General features: G+C 35.6%; 2 protein-coding genes across 14 annotated transcripts in view; one reads left to right on the forward strand and one right to left on the reverse strand.

Moving 5' to 3' along the window:
- The window catches only part of LOC105219128 (PDZ and LIM domain protein Zasp), a 48,339-nt gene extending 37,554 nt beyond the window's left edge, over nucleotides 1-10,785 (forward strand). For 3 of the 11 annotated variants that reach the window (XM_011195069.3, XM_011195068.3, XM_011195067.3), the window contains exons 13-16: nucleotides 3,666-7,929; nucleotides 9,502-9,685; nucleotides 9,745-9,984; nucleotides 10,052-10,785. In XM_011195069.3, the coding sequence (XP_011193371.2) occupies nucleotides 3,666-7,929; nucleotides 9,502-9,685; nucleotides 9,745-9,984; nucleotides 10,052-10,129 (4,766 nt within the window). In that variant the 3' untranslated portion in view covers nucleotides 10,130-10,785. Of the gene's footprint in view, nucleotides 1-415; nucleotides 557-2,176; nucleotides 2,444-3,665; nucleotides 7,930-8,308; nucleotides 9,333-9,501; nucleotides 9,686-9,744; nucleotides 9,985-10,051 lie in introns of those variants that run through there. The other 8 variants (XM_029044794.2, XM_054234503.1, XM_011195080.3 and 5 more) reach the window with 6 other exon arrangements.
- Nucleotides 10,786-12,348: 1,563 nt separating this feature from the next.
- The window catches only part of LOC105219129 (uncharacterized), a 64,719-nt gene continuing 59,199 nt past the window's right edge, over nucleotides 12,349-17,868 (reverse strand). For 2 of the 3 annotated variants that reach the window (XM_054234504.1, XM_054234505.1), the window contains 2 exons: nucleotides 17,566-17,655; nucleotides 12,349-14,870 (listed from right to left, as the gene is read on the reverse strand). In XM_054234504.1, the coding sequence (XP_054090479.1) occupies nucleotides 14,309-14,870; nucleotides 17,566-17,655 (652 nt within the window). In that variant the 3' untranslated portion in view covers nucleotides 12,349-14,308. The remainder of the gene's footprint in view (nucleotides 14,871-17,565; nucleotides 17,656-17,868) is intronic. The other variant, XM_029044796.2, reaches the window with a different exon arrangement.

Genomic DNA, 17,868 nt, shown 5'->3' on the forward strand with positions numbered 1-17,868 from the left:
ATGAACGCGTACATAAATTGCTTCTACAAAATTTCTTTAATATGAAACAATTGTTTTACCACTGCGCAGTATGTTTAACAAAGCTCCCCCATAACAAAAGCATTTCCCGCAAAATTTTGTTTCGTCACTTAAAATCTCCAACCCCACTAACATTTTTTCTGTTTTTTTTTTTTAAGACATACTTTTCGATAATTGTAATCACTCATTATTAACCTCACGGCTAATTTGAAAAACGTAGCTTTATTTAAAAATAAAAATAATTAGAAATATACATATATACAAAAATAATTCTTGCTGGTGATATGATGTGTTCATAGTTAATATTGTTATTCCAATTTTCCCCTTTTTGGAACCACCAACGGCACGCGCCATCATGCATATATGCTTTAATATATAAATACATATGTTCCGTTAGGACGTCGAGTAAACACTTACAACAATTACACGAATAATTACTCGACACAATTTAAGAAACCAATAGCAACCAACTATGGGTCTAATAAATATGCGACCATGCCAGTAAATAATTCTCAATACAACAACTACTACAATCAAGGTAAAAGCTGATTGTGAGGTAACAATACATAGTTCGAAAGCATCTCGCTACGGCGCCTTCAGCGTTCCTATCCTTGAGCTGTTAAATGCCCATTTAGTATTAATCAAAGTAATTACATATAGACTTTCTTTCTCAACATCTTTAACATTTACATCCATTCAGCTGTTCATGATCCATTTGGAAAGTTATGTAAATGCACTATTCGTTTAGAACGCTTACAAATTTGGTATCTGTCTTAAGCGTAGGAACATGATTGAATATGATCATTCGACGTAACAACAGTTTCAACTAATTTTGAAATGCATCATGTTTCTGAGTATATGTGTTAGAGAGGACAAATCAGGAATAATTAAAATTGAGGGCTGAAAAACATTAAATATTGGCGGAATGTTCGGAGCATTATCACTAATTTTTAGTACCGAATCGCACATTTTGACCGGTATACATTCATATATTGATTCAAATAAGAGCTGTGGGAACGTATATACCGATTTCACAGAGACCGACCGGAATTATAGTCTAATAGCTGTTTTAAACCAAATTTAGTTCAGATCAGTCAAGTTGGTTGTAAGATATGACGTTTCTTATAAAATGGGGCGGCGTCAAATCAATTGTCCAATTATATCTCAATATTCGCTCTGGTTATCGCTTGTACGGCCAAAAAACTTGATCGTTGTTAGCCAATATGATCAATTTTATTTATAAAAGGTGATCCATTTCGAGGTTCTCTAATTGTTTAAAGAAAAAAAAAACTAAAAATTTAAAATTCTGATTAAAATTTGTTGCCAATCGACCATCCCAAAACATGAAATGATCTGCACACCGAAGTGTTCGCCCAATAAATTCACTGATTGATTGTGTGTTGAAACCAAATGATCACGACCTTCAATTTCATGCATCAAATAGTCGGTTAACATGTCCCGATAACGGCCACCATTAACGGTTAAGTTTTTACCGGCATCATTGTTGAAGAAATATGGACCGATTATTCCACCGACCCACAAACCACACCAAACCGTTGTTTTTTGTGGATGTAATGGCAGCTCTTGAATCTCTTCATGTTGGTCTTCGTCCTAATGCGGCAATTTTGCTTATTTAGAATTTGGCTCAAAAACGTCGAATCTTAGAGCCCATAGAGCGAAGCGATGTCGCTTGGGAAGGTCAATTCTTGCACACGTTGTATTAAAATAATGCGCCAAGTCGTTCCTTACGTAAGGCCAAATTGCTGCGACCGCGCCGAATTGGCTCTCCACGGTCTTCGTGTACACTCTCAGCTACGGCTTCTATATTTTCTTCACAGGAGTGCTGGACGTGGTCTATTCGGTGGAATATTATCCAATAATGAATGATGGGAAAAAGTGCCTCTACTTGGATCACCCGATTTATGTACATTTGTATAACTTGTATATCTATTATATTCAATGTAAAACTTGAAATCTAATATGTATGATATGATAAAATTGATATTGCATGTGATGAAAATAAGCATATTCTCTAAATGATTTTCAAAAATTGAAAAGGCGCAGTTAACTAACTAAATCGCATAAAAAAATTCTAATATATGCTTTACAAACTATTCCTCTGATTAAAATTTGTTGTATTTTTAATTTTCCCTTTTAGGTTACGCTCATTATTAAAACCAATCAAAGTTCAAACCCCTCCCTTGAATCATAACTTACAAATCTGTTGAGACGACAACTACCGGCAATCCGTGTATCCAGTGTTAAGTGGTGAAGCATACATAATTCTATTATACTTTTTCGAGATAATGTTGTGAAATTATCAAAATCTCTCACTGTTTCAATAATGCAGCTATAAACCGATCTACTTTAGTTTATTTAAATTTTCGTTGTTTCGAAGATATGTCAATAAATGTTCAGATTCAGATTCAATTTTTCTCAATTACTACTTAGCATAATTTTTTACACATTTCAAGATTTTTTCAGCTTTGGCTTTTTTTTACTATTCGAAAATTTAATTTTTAATATTTCCAATTTTTAATTGTGTACAATGGGAGGCATATAGCCCACAAATTATAAAATTTAGAAATATTTTGATGAAAACGTGTATGTACATATATAGTGAAGAGGGGTACTTAACATATCAGTGTGTCTGTCTAGACTAAATTCTACCTACTTGACCTTACTGCAATTGCATACATATGATTAAATAGTTGTTTACTGCGCCTTTATACATTAAACTCGTAAGTATATAATTTAAATAATAGATATACATGCATACAGGTGTTTATTATTTCAAATAATAGCCTACTAGAAATAGATAAATATGTAACTCAATTTAAATTAATGAACGTAAAGACGCCATAAAAACTTAGAAGTTACTCGTGTAAACTCAATATAGCTAATAAAGATCTAATTAAACAGCCGTTCTAGCAATGCAACTAATGGATAGAACATTATTTAAGAACAAAACAAACAAAATTGGGAATTGAAGTATCAATTTCAAATTGACAAAATCATATTTTTAATTATTATATTACGAAGACATTTCGGAATATTTTTTAGTTTATAAATGGTTAAAGTATTACAGATAATTCTACAATTTCAAATTTAAGATAACATATCTATTTCCAAAATTCTTACATACTAAATTGCAAGCTCATATCTAAGTAGCAGGCAGAAAGTGATTCCTGTTTCAAGGTGACACTCCATTGCCTTAATATTTAATTCACTCGCCCATTCGTAGTTACTTTATACTCTTAGCCAAGCCTCTTACGCTTCCAAGTAATTCTAACAAATAAATGTATTTTATTTCTTTTTTGATCTCGTACATGTAATTTTATGTTCACACTCACACGTTGATATATTGACTAACCGCTGATTGCAACACTTACTCGCTATTCACCTTCATTCCTCATCCTTCGTCAAGTAATGCGCTAATCGACATTGCAAATCGAATATAAAACGCATTATCAATCGTTTATACGAACACTGTTGTTGTATGCCTTACGCGTGTATGTTAAACCGAAATATTGTGGCGAAATCGAATAAATTCGATGATTGCACATAACATATCCGCAATGGAAAAATGTTCGAATGAAATGCAAAACCTGACCAACTATCCATTCCTTACATACCTTGACATATAGATTCCGATGCTAGCTTGCAACCGCAATATGCGGAAGAGTGTAATTCTAAGTCAGCTCCGGCCGGAGTAGAATACTTTGAGGAAGATCATGAGTTGGCGGAAGTTAACCGACAAAATCGTAGTAACTTCTTATGGCCTCCACAAAAGGAAGGTAGTCCGGTTATACCAACGGCGGCACCACTTTATATTCCTCCTCCCGAAACCCAACATGTTGTTGCCAAAGCACCGAAATTCTCTCATCTGCAAAAGGAAGACGAAGTGACTAATAAACAATCTTTGAATGAACCTGTAATAAAAGAGAGTGAACAAGAACAGCAGGTGAAACAATACCTTCGGTCGAATCGACAGAGTAAGTCGGCACCACATATAACTATTGGCTTACAACCGCCTGAAATTGAATCTAGTTCGGAAAGTTTTACATCAACTTCAACGACAACGACAACAACCTCAGAGGAATATCAACGTATGTATGCCGCACAGGTGCAAGCATATCAAATGCAGCAAATGTATGAGCAGCAATCTGGATCCGAGTTAGATTATCATATGGATATGGAAGTTGCTACTATGCAACAAAATCCGCAAGATTCCTCTTGCATAAGTTCATCTGAATATATATGCGGACGTCGAAGTGCTCAAGAATGCGTAGAGTCTTTGGTGGCACCATTAAATACGTACAAATTAATCGATATGGTGAGAGAGGTAACGCCTAGTCCTGTTCCTCCAACGAATCTCCAAGGGAATAGACATGTCATGTTTATGGACGAACCTGACACTAAAGAAATTCCAATAGCAGATGATGAAGAAAACATTAAATCTCAAGTGCTAGCTAGTAGTAGTTCACTAGAGCGAAGTTTACAAGAAAATGAATGCGTTGTTAATAATATGAAAACATTTGAGGAAAGCAGAATAAACAGCAAAACTTTTGTTAAATGTCAATACACTGAAGTCCGTGAAGATCAGCGTATTTTTCAACCCACTTCCGAAATAAAAATTGAGATAGCTCCAGTAAGACAAATACCACCGTCGAAAATACCCAATCCGGTACCAAAAGAATGGATCAATCCCATGGTTAGGGTGTTGACTACAGCGCCAGATGTGCCTTTTCATTTAGTAGAGTGCCCATGTCCAAAACCTTGCGATGGAAATTCGTTCGAACCTCTGGAGGAAGTTGAAACACCCCAAGAAAATGTAAAAACAGAAGATGCAAAAAAGATTTTATCTGTTGAAGAAACACCAGCCAAAGGGTCGTGGTTTGCAAGTGCTATAACAACAGCACCAGAGTGGGAGGTACGCTTTGAGCCTCCTCCTTCAGAAATGATTCCTCTACCCGAAGAAACTGAACCATATATGCCACCGCCTATCGATATGAAACCGTATATGCGCGAAGATTATCGCCCCAAATCGCCATTTTTAAGTGCACTTACTACAGCACCAGAACGTCCCTTTGAAAGTCATTTTGAGAGGGATGTGCCTATTCATTTTCTAGACCTTCCCACACCCAAAGAGCACTTGACCTTGTCAGATGCCTTGTGCACAGCACCTGAGCGTGCTTATACACCATTGAATCCGGAAAACGCAACGAATGTATTTGAGGAACAAGAAATGGAGAAAAAGAAGAAGAAATCCGAATTTCAAGTTCTTAATCGTGAGGAGGAATTAGGTATCCAAGCTCTCGACAGTAAGTCAATTGAATATTATACCACGGAAAAGAGAGATTATTCACAACATCGTAAATCATCCGCATTTGCGGCAATGCAAGCATTCCAACCAACCCAAGAGCCTTTGATTTCCAAAACTCCACGCCAATCCATTACGTCCTGCACAAAAGAAGAATTTGATCCTGATTACGAAGGATACTATAAAGCTAAAGAACGTAATAAGAAGCGCATTGATTATTTGCATAAAAAAGAAGAAGAACTTCAGCAACAACATATTGAACCAATCAGTAAACAGAAAATATCAGAGAATAATACATGTCAAATGTCCTCATTAAATTCCTATACCAAACGAAATTCTTCCTCTGAATCCTCTTCCGCAGTCCAAGCAATGTCAAACACGACTTCTGCTAGCACATACGACTTGAACTCAACTCATGCCTCAAGGTCATCATATCAAAACGTTGCTCGTTCCGTTAAGTCTGAAACGAAGATCGACTTGCAAGAAGTTATTGAAGAAACAACTGAAGAGCTTGAGCATTCTGAAGTACTCTTTCCACCACCATCACCGCTAAGTCACCTTCATTTGAAATCTGTTCCATCCGGTTTGCATAAGGCTGATTCTATACCTAAATATCAACGCAATTGGACAGTATTGCCCACGCAAAGCCCTGCCCGTACGCCAGAACCACCAGAGCTTCGTGAAAATGTTCCACTTGCTTTTGTAGATGCGCCAGTTACTAGTACATCAAGTAACCCAGTACATAAACCAGTAGCTCAAAACTTTACAACAACAGCTGTTTCTCTACGACATCAACAGCAACACGAAAAAATCACATCTGCAAATCGCGGTTCGATCATAAGTGCAAGTAGTAACACATCGTCCACTCAAGAACAGTCGAAATCGAAATTATTAACGCCAAACAAAAAACCTATTGTACCTATTATAATTGATGAAAAAATTGCTCCCCAAGTAACAATGGCTTTTCAATCATTAGACGAACACTTACAAACAGACGAGTCACAAACACCAAGTCGTCCTTATACGCCATCAATTGGCTCAAAACCAGTCCCAGTAATTCCCTACTATCAAACACCGGAAGCGCTCTGCTTTGACGAGTGCCCTGCGACCCATGCTCGTAATTATGACCGGCGATCAGCTTCTCCATTTCCGGATCGTGCACGATCCCCTGCTCCGGGTCCACCACCAAACCCATTAGCTGCTATACGTTCATCAAATCCGAAAGATAATGAGTTGTCTTCATTGTCTCCGCGTGTCCTTCAAGCCGGCTCAATTACAACTGGACAAAGTTATTTAGGTGCTCAACAACAAATGCAACAGCAACACCACCAATCACACATTTTATCACACAACGAACAGGCAATCAGTACAGGCCATCAAAGTTGCATTGATAAACCCGAGAAGGTTGAAGTTCGTGAAATTGGTGATTACAGGGTACAAAATACAGAAAAAGAAGTCCACAAAGTAAATCAAAAGCATTCTAAATTAGATAGTCAAACAAAAATTCAACTTGGAGATACCCAGATTGAGAGGAGACGTCGAGTAACTGAAGAATATGAACACACTCAAAGCGCTCGTTCTGTAGAGATTCGCACTGATTCAAAAACCACTAAATCGATACCAGCTATTTCTGAAAACGAACGCCGCCAATCGTACGGCAAAACGGGATATGTCGCTAATCAGACACGTCGCTTATCCGGTTTAGAACAGGAGATTACCAATCTGACCAGCCAGTCTCAGGCCATTAGTGCACGAGCAGCCACCCTAACTGAAACATCATTTCCTCAAATAAAGTCGCCCGAGCCTTCATCGAAATTTCCGACTAAACCGGTATTACCTCCTCACGATGAACCTCAGCGTCCAAACTATTTTCTTTCTGCGACCCCTTATAACAAAATGGTTGGTCCGCCACCAGGATTTAATGAGCAGCAGCAACAGTCAACTACATATGGATCATCTGTGGTTTCGCAACAACAGCAATCATTAAGCACATATTCAAGCAGCAATACATCATCATTATCATCGCAAGCTAACGCCGCTAATGTTGGCAATCTAACAAAAGCTTCTATTACTAATACAAATAAAGCTGGAGCGGCAAGTGCCAGGACTACCGGCGCCAGTGCCATTTGCCCAGTAACGGGCACATTCTGTCGTCCGGGTCACACTTGCTGCAGACAGCAACAGTTGCTAGGGCAATCTACTGCAACTGACGTAGCTAATTATAATCAAAGTAATAACTTAACCTATCGGACGAACGCTTCCACAGGTCTAACGGATATAAAGACTAATACGCAAGCTACTGCTATCGTTGCCGCTAGTGCGGTCAATGCCATTGACACAGCGACGTCGCAAGTGCAGTGTACCGCTACCGCTGCCGCTGCTGCTGCAACCGCAACTACATCATTTCCACCACCTAATATCATTGATAAAAATAAGTCTAATGCTGGTCTCGATGGCTCCACAGGTGTTGGAGGCAAGGCAGCATTTGGTGCTACCTCTGCTCCAAAGCGCGGACGTGGAATCTTTAACAAAGCAGTTGCTCCCGGTGTTCGTGTACCCTTGTGCAGCAGCTGCAATATCCAGATCAGGTGAATGCCGCAAATTTATTGAAGTTTGGTGTTTTTTGGTTTCCATCCAATAATTGTTGTTGTTCAAATATGCTACAATAAAAATATTGCTTAAATATCGACGAATTTTGCGTTGAGCATGACAATGTATGTATGTATGTTCTGAAGTTGAAATACCCTTTTGAAGTTTTTTTTTATTAAATTCAATTGGTTTCTTATTATTGCATGAAATATTTTCTTCTCATTCCACTGTTTTCCCCAACTTTGGGAGGCAGACAAATTTATATTATATATTATAAAGTTTTGAATGCTGACACCGTTCTTTAATTATATGTGCTATAACCCAACTCGTTAACTCCTGGCTCGTTACCGTTATGTTTCTATTTTCTTCGTTTCGCAGAGCTTTGCACTAAACCTACTAATGCTAATGCCACACTCCCACACAAAGTAAACACGATAATGAATCGGAATATTTCGGACGCTCATCAATCAGACACTGACTTACAGGCCGGTGGCAATGCTACTGCTATGCTGACTGATTCCATTAGCTTAATAAATGCAGGCGAAAAAATGGACAATTTTATGGCAGAGGCAGGAAAGATTATTTCAAATATGTTGGAAGCCCGATTGGCAAATAATAGCAGCACAATGCCGACGTCATCACATGGTGGTAGTACGTCCAGTTTGCGTAGCAATTGCAGCTCCAATCAATCAAGAAGCCCCATGGTAATTCGCAAGCGGTTCGATTTAGAAGACTTCAAAAATATTGATCCAACAGTGCCAGTGGATTTGAAACCGGTGTTGACTGTTCCTCATCTGTCTCAAAAAACTTCAAACTTCGAGCCTTCTCGAATTAGTTGTCAAAAGACAGCTCAACAAATATTTTCTAAGAAAGAGCCTAATAGTATACATGCCACGGCCGTGCCAACTAGCCATCCAATGGGGAAATTGCTTGGTATTTGTGATAAAAACATAGAGGGTCGTACTTCACCTTCACAAGCTGTTAGCACTCCACTTCATATTCAGGCAATCGAAACCGGTCACCCCATTAAATCAACTCAGGAAGATGCTGTTACAGGTTGTCAGCCAAACGACATTCCCGCTGCAAATCAAACACAAGATGTGGTATACCGCGAAAAGCCTAGCGGTCCACTAAGACAATGTTCAAACCAAAGAGAAGGCGAAATATCCACTCATGAGCTGGATCGACGATCATATATTGAACCGACTGATCTCAATGTAAGTGAGAGCGCTCGAGAAGGGCCCGCTTTTAGTATACGCGTCCGGGCACTTGGCCCAAAACCAATTAATAGTGAAGGTCTTCCAAGCACAATTATGCCACCGGAAAATGAAGAAGTTGTAAGTCAGTTACTAAGGGATGGCAAGCGTCCCATTTGCTGTCAGTGTAATTTAGAAATAACAAAGTGAGTAAGCTTTATTACACGTACAAATGTATACGATTAACAAAATGTGAATTTCCACTTTTATGTTTTATATTACGCCATTTACACATATTTATATGATATATGAAGTTGCTTGTGCGAAGTTGTTGTTGGACATTTTTAACTCGTTTCTTCATATTTTTTAATACAGGGGACCTTTCATTACGGCCTTGGGACGCATCTGGTGTCCAGAACACTTCATTTGTGTAAATGTCAACTGTCGCCGTCCTTTGCAAGACATCGGATTCGTCGAGGAGAAAGGCGATCTCTATTGTGAATACTGTTTTGAGAAGTACTTAGCCCCTACATGTTGCAAGTGTGGCATTAAAATAAAGGTAAGTTCATCAATATATTTAATGAAAATTTATGTACAATAATGTTTTATATGATATAGGGTGACTGCTTGAATGCCATCGGCAAGCAATTCCATCCAGAATGCTTCACTTGCGGGCACTGCGGTAAGCTCTTTGGCAACACGCCTTTCTTCTTGGAAGATGGCAATGCATACTGTGAAGCCGATTGGAATGAACTTTTCACAACCAAATGTTTCGCTTGCGGTTTCCCAGTTGAAGCAGGTGATAGATGGGTTGAGGCATTAAACCACAATTATCACAGTCAATGCTTCAATTGCACTGTAAGACTTTGATGAAGTTCAAATGCCAAATACAGAAATGACACTAATATTACTTCCTTCTTTTTAGTACTGTAAGCAAAATTTGGAAGGCCAGAGCTTTTACAATAAGGGTGGCCGTCCCTTCTGTAAAAATCATGCGCGCTAAGGCTCTATAGTTACGTAAAGTAGTAACTGTACATCAGGGATCACGGATATTACAATACCACAAAACCTAAAAATGCTAAAATCCTCGAAAAAACAAAAACTCACTTCTCAGTCTCAATATCACGATTTCTGAACTAATTTAATCATTCAGTTAAGTTATTTTGGGCGTTGTTTTGGGAAACTAAGTTAGCCCAATTTAAAATGTAAATGTATAGCTGTATATGACTAAACGAGTACTAAAACAATGCTTCGGTGCGGTGGGATAAGTCAAGAATCGTAAAATACTCTCCACCCATAGGCGTTAAAAATAAAAATCTTACAATATCATAGAAGGTGGATACCTCCAAGCTTCGTAGATATATGAGGTATCTCATATATGCAAAAATAGTCACTTGCTATGTTATTAATTGTATTGTAATATGAAAGTAAATATCTAGAATTGTAATCCCATTTTATCAAATTGATTTTTAATCGTTTTAAACTAATTTTGTTTTAATTGCATGTGTTTTATTGAAGACGAAGATCCTATATTTTAATCCTCAGTGAATATACACACATACATATATAGCTGTTTTTGAAGTCAATTATCTTAAAAAGCTGATGTTACTTAATAAAAGGAAACTTTCCGAGTTCGATAACTAATATTGTAATATAAAAGGCATTTATATTTATGTAAATATTCAAACTCACCAAGTAAGTACTCAACCGTAAAGATATACAAATTATGAAAAAATGTCCATAGTGTAAATGGAATCGGCGTTCATAAAGACTTGTCTTTACGTTTTAAAACTGATTTCGGACTGACTCGTCTGGCACCCTTTACATATCTGTAATCTTTTAGCTCTAAATAAATATATATAAAATGATATCCAGACATTTGTGGAAGACTACGAGAAAATACTGTTACAGTAACCACGTCAGACCGGCAACTATACACCAGTTTGGAGAAGTTTGGTATTGTAAATACATAGAATCGGACAATTGTCACTGTAGCCGCTGGTTAATTCGAAAAACTCTAAAGTTCTAAATTTCGTCGGTTATCATAAGTTGTTTAAAAAGAACCATGATTCAATTATAAAAGGCTTGATAAGTAAAGAGCTTTCCCACTCTTTTTTGATAGGCAATATTGTTTCATTTTTATCTGTTTTCTTTCTAATTTTTCTTATTGACATTTGATTTTAACATTGCGCAAACGGAAAAATTGTTTGATAAAATGAAATGTTATTCTTATTCAATTGCATATATCGAGATGCTCATCTCTTTATTTGACTTAATGAATTTAAAACATGTACGATTGCAAAACAACTTTGACAAAGACCAATGTGAGAGCGTGTTCATTTCAAATAGAAGGTAGAAAACTGATGATACAATAATAAGAAAGTTAAAGGGCATAATATGCCCTACGTGTTTAAAAATAGTGTTTGTAGAAGATAACTAATATAATTAAATAGGCCCAAGTCAACCTTAATGTTTTCTATTTAACTACTAATTTTCCAATCGTACTTTTTTGTTTTCACAATTGTTTATTTCACAGAAGGAAATTGGGACTATATCCTCAACTCTGGCTCTTTTTGTAACTCTCTCGATGAAAGATTATGTAATCAATCAACCTTATTTATCCATTGTTAGAATCTTCCTAGCGCGTCAATTGAAGCGAAAGCTGATGATTTATTATAAAGTTTTAATACTAATTTCCGAAAATAAAATTAAATGTTTGTTTCATGGAGAACAATTTTAAATATTCTATTCTCTATGACTTAATATTAAATATATATACAAAAAATAAAAATTCAAACCATTATTAGAAGAAAATCGGACATATTTTCATACTACTTATTAATTTTGAATCGAGAATAGTAGTATATTTCACACTTCTTAAAATATATTTTTTACTACGTTCACAAAAAAAGCGAATAATTTTTCCCCTTTTTTCTTTCCTTCGCAAATACAACCTTTTGTAACGCAGTGTCAAATCTTAGTTGTCACTACTTACCAAACCTTTTATAATTGAGTCATGCTTGTGAACTTTAAAATTTAAATTTTTGAAAAAATATAAGGATTAAATCAATGGCAACATACATGTCAAAATCGGGAAAAGAAAAATTAAATGTCATATACTTACACTTTGGTAATTTCTAAAAAAAAAAACATCTTCCCAATATATCTCCAATTAAAAAAAAAATTAATAAAGATGGAAGACTAAAATTGTTGGGCAGATAAACGTAAGTGAAGTAGAGGATAACATCAAATCCATTAAGGACTGTTTTAAAGATGAGTCTCGTTGCATAAGAAGTTTTTATTTATTTTTATGTTTTTATAAGTATACTATGTAAAATATGTATACAAATTTCGATAACTTTTCTTTAGCGATAAGAACGACAACGACAACGAGAATAGGGCGGATTATACATGGATAAGAGAGTAATCCAAAATTAACAACTATTTTTTAAACAATAAAAAAATGTGTTCCGCGTAGTATGGTGAGGCCCTGAGGCAGTGTAGTATACTGCATCTTTAATATCATGACGAATTTGGAATATTATTTTTGAAACTACATTCAAGTCACTACTCCGTAGAGTATTTGTAGAGGATACTAAAAAAAAGAAGAAAAAAATCAAAATGCAAATTTTGTTACACTTTTGTCTACAAGACTCATGAAACCCAATAAAAGCCATAAGCTCTGCGTATAATATACATATGCACCCAGGATCGATATAAACGATAACCTGGGCCGTACACATTTAAATATATTGTATTATATTATTTATAATATTAAAAAATGCTGTTTTATTTCATATATCCAGTACATATTAAATTTACAAACCCATACATATGAAATTTTAACACATTTAACATTTTTCCAAAAAAACGCTTACCATTGAAGGGAGTGCTTTGAATTTTTTTATGTTTTGATGTTCTCAATAGTTGCCTACCATCATCGATTGTCGTATTAAAGTGTTATGAGTTTCTATTGATATCTTCACATTTTTAATAAAGTTTAGTAACTATCTGAAATCAGCAGTTGAAATTTATAAAGTGTTTTGCCAATAGATGTGCTATCTGCCTATGTAGTTTATATTAGAAGAACATTTAAATCCCCTATCCTCTGCCTGCTGTCTTTGAGAGTTGAATTTGAAACAGGAGAGTACTCGGATATATCAATGATTTTTTAATGATACCAACCTCTATTTTACAAATTTTAGACCAGTTTTCCCTATTGAAATATCATTTGAGTTTCAATAGTTACTTTAATTACTCTCGAGTAGTAGGATTTTTTGGATGCTATTCGAAATAGATAGTAAATTATCATTTTGCTCGCAATTCTCGAAAATAAGCATTTATCCACAAAGAAAGAAAGCGGGTATGTTAGCACATGGTTGCAACAAAGTGTAGATTAGACCGTTACACTAGACTTTTTCCGCTTTTAATGTGAAATATATATATATATATATATATAACCGATTTACATGTATGTATTTTTGAAATGGTATTATACTTTGCCTAGCTTGTGTCAAACAAATACCAATTATCTATTTATATTATTACTGCACGCGAAAAAAATCGTCGTTAGTTACAGTAGTTTTCCGAAATAACGAACACATTAACTGTCAGGCCTGTTGGTTACATCGAATATTTCGTAAATTCTAGTTCTCACTTGGAGGTATGTTTTTCAATAAAAATGAGTTAAATATCCGTAAATTGCAGTGATAAATCATTAATATTGAAATATTTAGTATTTGAAACTATTGCGTCCACCCAAACAGGAACAAACGGGAACTCCAAACTCACATACTTTCGCAAATGTATGAGGCTTACTTCATCCAGATGAGACAAACGTAATATACACATACATAAATGCTTCATAACGAACCACAAAAACTAACTTTTATCGATTTACTAGATGTATCAACATTTATAATTACACAAAATTAAGATTGACAAAATATATATTAAGTATAGTTTAAATAAAAATACTTCAACGTCCCATTTCATAGGAAAATGGAAAGGTAATTGCTTGTAGCCAAGTAGTACTACGTAATAACATATTTACATTTTGTTAAATCCATTTCGAAATGCAAACGTATTTTACAAATTTGTTAAATTGATTCCGGGATTTTGCAGTTCAAAAGCAACCCCTATGTGTAGAAATATTCCTTCACAGATGATATTATTTAATTTCTTACAGATGAGCCAGTATTTCGATATGTTCTCTGCCACTATACGAGTCTCTTTGCGAGTAACCATCACTTTTGGATATCGTGATAATTGTAATCTGCTCTTTCTGTGCCTTTGAGCTTCCACCATTCGTATTTTCGGCGTAATTCGCTTCGTGACCATTTTTGTTAAAATTTTGATTTCCTCGGCTGTTCGGGGCCTCGATTTCTACAATCGCTGAGGTCCACACTTGACGCGCTTGAGAATTGGTAGCCTGTTCAGGGTTTTGGGATATTTCCGTTGTACTCCTACTGGGTTGTTCGGATAAGGTTAGAAGTGTTGAGTTGCACCTGTTTCCATTCAGTTGTTGAGTGGCAGTGGACGATTCTGGAATGTCTTCGTTGGGCAGCAAACTGTCCGATGGGGTGGTATCTACGCTACCTTCAGTGCATATCGTAGCTGGAGGTGTGTTCCGTGACCTATAACTAGGCGGGAAACTATACTCTGAAGTTCCTGCAATGCTGCCAGTCGCACCGCCACCTCTAATAGTTGTCGTTAATGGTGCTCTAAAAAACACAATATTATTACTAATACAAATAACAAGTTGTTTACCAATGTGTTCGCTAAGAGTTAGACCTACATATATTTTATTTAATATCCGTTTGTGAGTAATGCGGGAACGTATGAGTGTTATATGATATCAGAATTTAATTACATGAATTATTGTTGAAATATGAAATTGATCTCAAGATTAGATGTTCGAAGTCCATTGAACAATTTTTGCAAAAGTCTAGAAGAGTTGCTATATCATTCTTGTGGTTAAGTTTAACATGACTAGCTTTAATCGGTAAATAGAGATCATACTTTAAGTAGTTTTGAGCATAACTGTGGGAGTGTTTATTATCTGATATCTCAAGGCATGATAAGGTTGCAAATTATTTGGCTTTTTTACTACAGAACTGCCTCCAACATAAAAACCACCCTTATCTCACAGGTCCAGGAGAGGCTTTTCTAGCTAGGATAGCTACCCATTAAGCCAGAAGTGTGCTTACTATCAAATTGATTTGATGTTATTAACGTGTCTAAATGTAAGTTTGCCACACAGAACAGTACATACTCGTATTGCCTACTATTCACAAAAAAATTACCAAAACAATTGCGAATTAGCAAATGCTATAATTTATGAAATTGTTACAAGTTCAGAAATGTATTGTGTTATACATAGTTTGTAAATGTCATAAAGCTACATGTATACATAAAAAAGCTACATGTATTCATACGTTTCCTAATTTCCTCTTCCTGTAGTAAATTAATAAAACTTCAGTTGTAGGAAAGGGTTTTCATTTACGTACTAATGAAAGTATATAATGTTGAACCAAATATGTTTGGTTTGAAATTAAGGACACGCTTAACATGACACTTTTATGTACAAACTTTACAATTTAATGTCATAAAACAAACTTTTCTAATTAGACACAAGTTACCTCGATTCGTGTTTGACAATGGGAATTAATTTCAGAGTATGCCTACTGGCGTCGCAATGTATTTTACTTTACGACAACAAACGAAACACCCTCTTCATGAAATTCCATCCGTACAACCTTTTCGCCATTTGTACATAAATACTCGTATACACAACAACACAGACTAAAAATTAAAGGGATAAACTTATACCCTCGTATTTTGGTTTCATCCTACAGTCAATAAAACTAATTATAAACTAATTTTAAGACTAGTGTGGTTCCAAAAACCATATTGTTAAAGAATAAATAAAAAAGAATAAATTTTTTATAAAATTATAGTAAATTTCTATGTTTTAACAATGCAGTTAAACTTTCTTGAATAAATTTAATAAAAAAAAAAGTAAGGAAGGACTAAGTTCGGGTGTAACCGAACATATTATACTTTCGCAATTTATTTATTTAATTTTATTAATACAATGTATAATATATGAGGGCTGAGATAATTCCTGAACCTATTTCACTCGTTTTCAAGATCTTACATGCACTTAATTTTGCTACGACTAGAGCTAGAGGAAGATATGATCCGATTTCACACATTTTTGGCACAGGGGTGTCACACTAGAAGTGCAGTATTTGTGCAAAGTTTTGTTCTGTTATCTTGACTGGTGCTTAATTTATAATAAATTGTTTATAAAGTTAACGAATCAGATGGACTTCAAAATTCTGTTATAACGAAAGTAGGTGTGATTGTTAACCGATTTCGACCATTCAAACTATACTATTGGAATGCAAACAAAATGTCATGAGCCGAATTTCGTTGAAATTAGTTGAGTAGTTTCGGAGCCCTTAAGTAGGCGGGGTCAAGCCCAATTTTTGTACAAATAAGAGTCGAGCCCTTCTATAACATCTTTACCATCTGTAGTTTTTCCTTGCTGAATTAAAGCACTTTTAGCAGTTTTCAACATCCCAACAATTTGTATAGGAGGTAGGCGTGGTTATAATCTGATTTCATCCATTTTCGTGCTGCATAATAAGGTTAGGTATATATATATATATATATATATATATTTTTTTTTTTTTTGGCGTGGGAACCGCTCTAAGCGATTATAGCCGAATCCACCAGAGCGCGCCACTCGTTTCTCCTTTTTGCTTAGTGAAGCCAGGTCACTTTCCACTTGATCCTTCCATCGGAGTGGAGGTCGTCCTCTTCCGCGGCTTCCTCCACGGGTGTTGTTAACATTGTTGGTGTTGTTAATGCTGGTTCCTAGATAAACGAAATAATCTACGACTTCAAAGTTATGACTGTCAACAGTGACGTGGGAGCCAAGACGCGAGTGCGCTGACTGTTTGTTTGATGACGGGAGATATTTCGTCTTGTCGTCATTCACCACCAGACCCATATGCTTCGCTTCCTTATCCAGTCTGGAAAAAGCAGAATAAATGGCGCGGTTGTTGCTTCCGATGATATCAATATCAATGGCGTACGCCAGCAGTAAAGTAAATACTTTTACAAAATTTGGTTGATATAGCTTTAGTAGTTTATGAGATATATAGAAAAAAACTATCGGGGGGCTGGGTCACTTCTACTCTCTCGATTGCTTGTAGCAACTAATATAGCACAATATTTCTACACATACATTGCCAGTGAATCATTAGTTATATGATTCAATTGATTTGGAGTGGTATTAAACATTTCAGCATAAATATTAGCCAAATTATCTATATTCCTTAAATATCAATTACATACAAACATTTATAATTCTAAAGATTGTTGTTGAATTGATTCATTTATCTTTTATTCAAATTTCTCTATATTTACCTTATTAAGCTGCCGGTGTATGAACGATATGTTGGTGGCGGGGAAGTGCCGCGAATATCATTTCGTCTGTCACGATCCAGTAGTAAGAGTCTGAAATTATACATTTAATATGCTTATAGTTTCCTCTATGGTATCTCTAACAAACGAAAGTACTGAAGCACTTCGAATGCGTGTTAAATTTAGTATCACTATAATAACATACGGATGGCAGATTTGAGGAGAAAGCTTTGAATTAGAATAACAACAAAAAATATTAAAGTTATTCCTATAATATTGATCTGTTAAATACAATAAGCAGATACG

This window comes from Zeugodacus cucurbitae, chromosome 6, assembly GCF_028554725.1.
Source record: "Zeugodacus cucurbitae isolate PBARC_wt_2022May chromosome 6, idZeuCucr1.2, whole genome shotgun sequence".
Classification (NCBI taxonomy): domain Eukaryota; kingdom Metazoa; phylum Arthropoda; class Insecta; order Diptera; family Tephritidae; genus Zeugodacus; species Zeugodacus cucurbitae.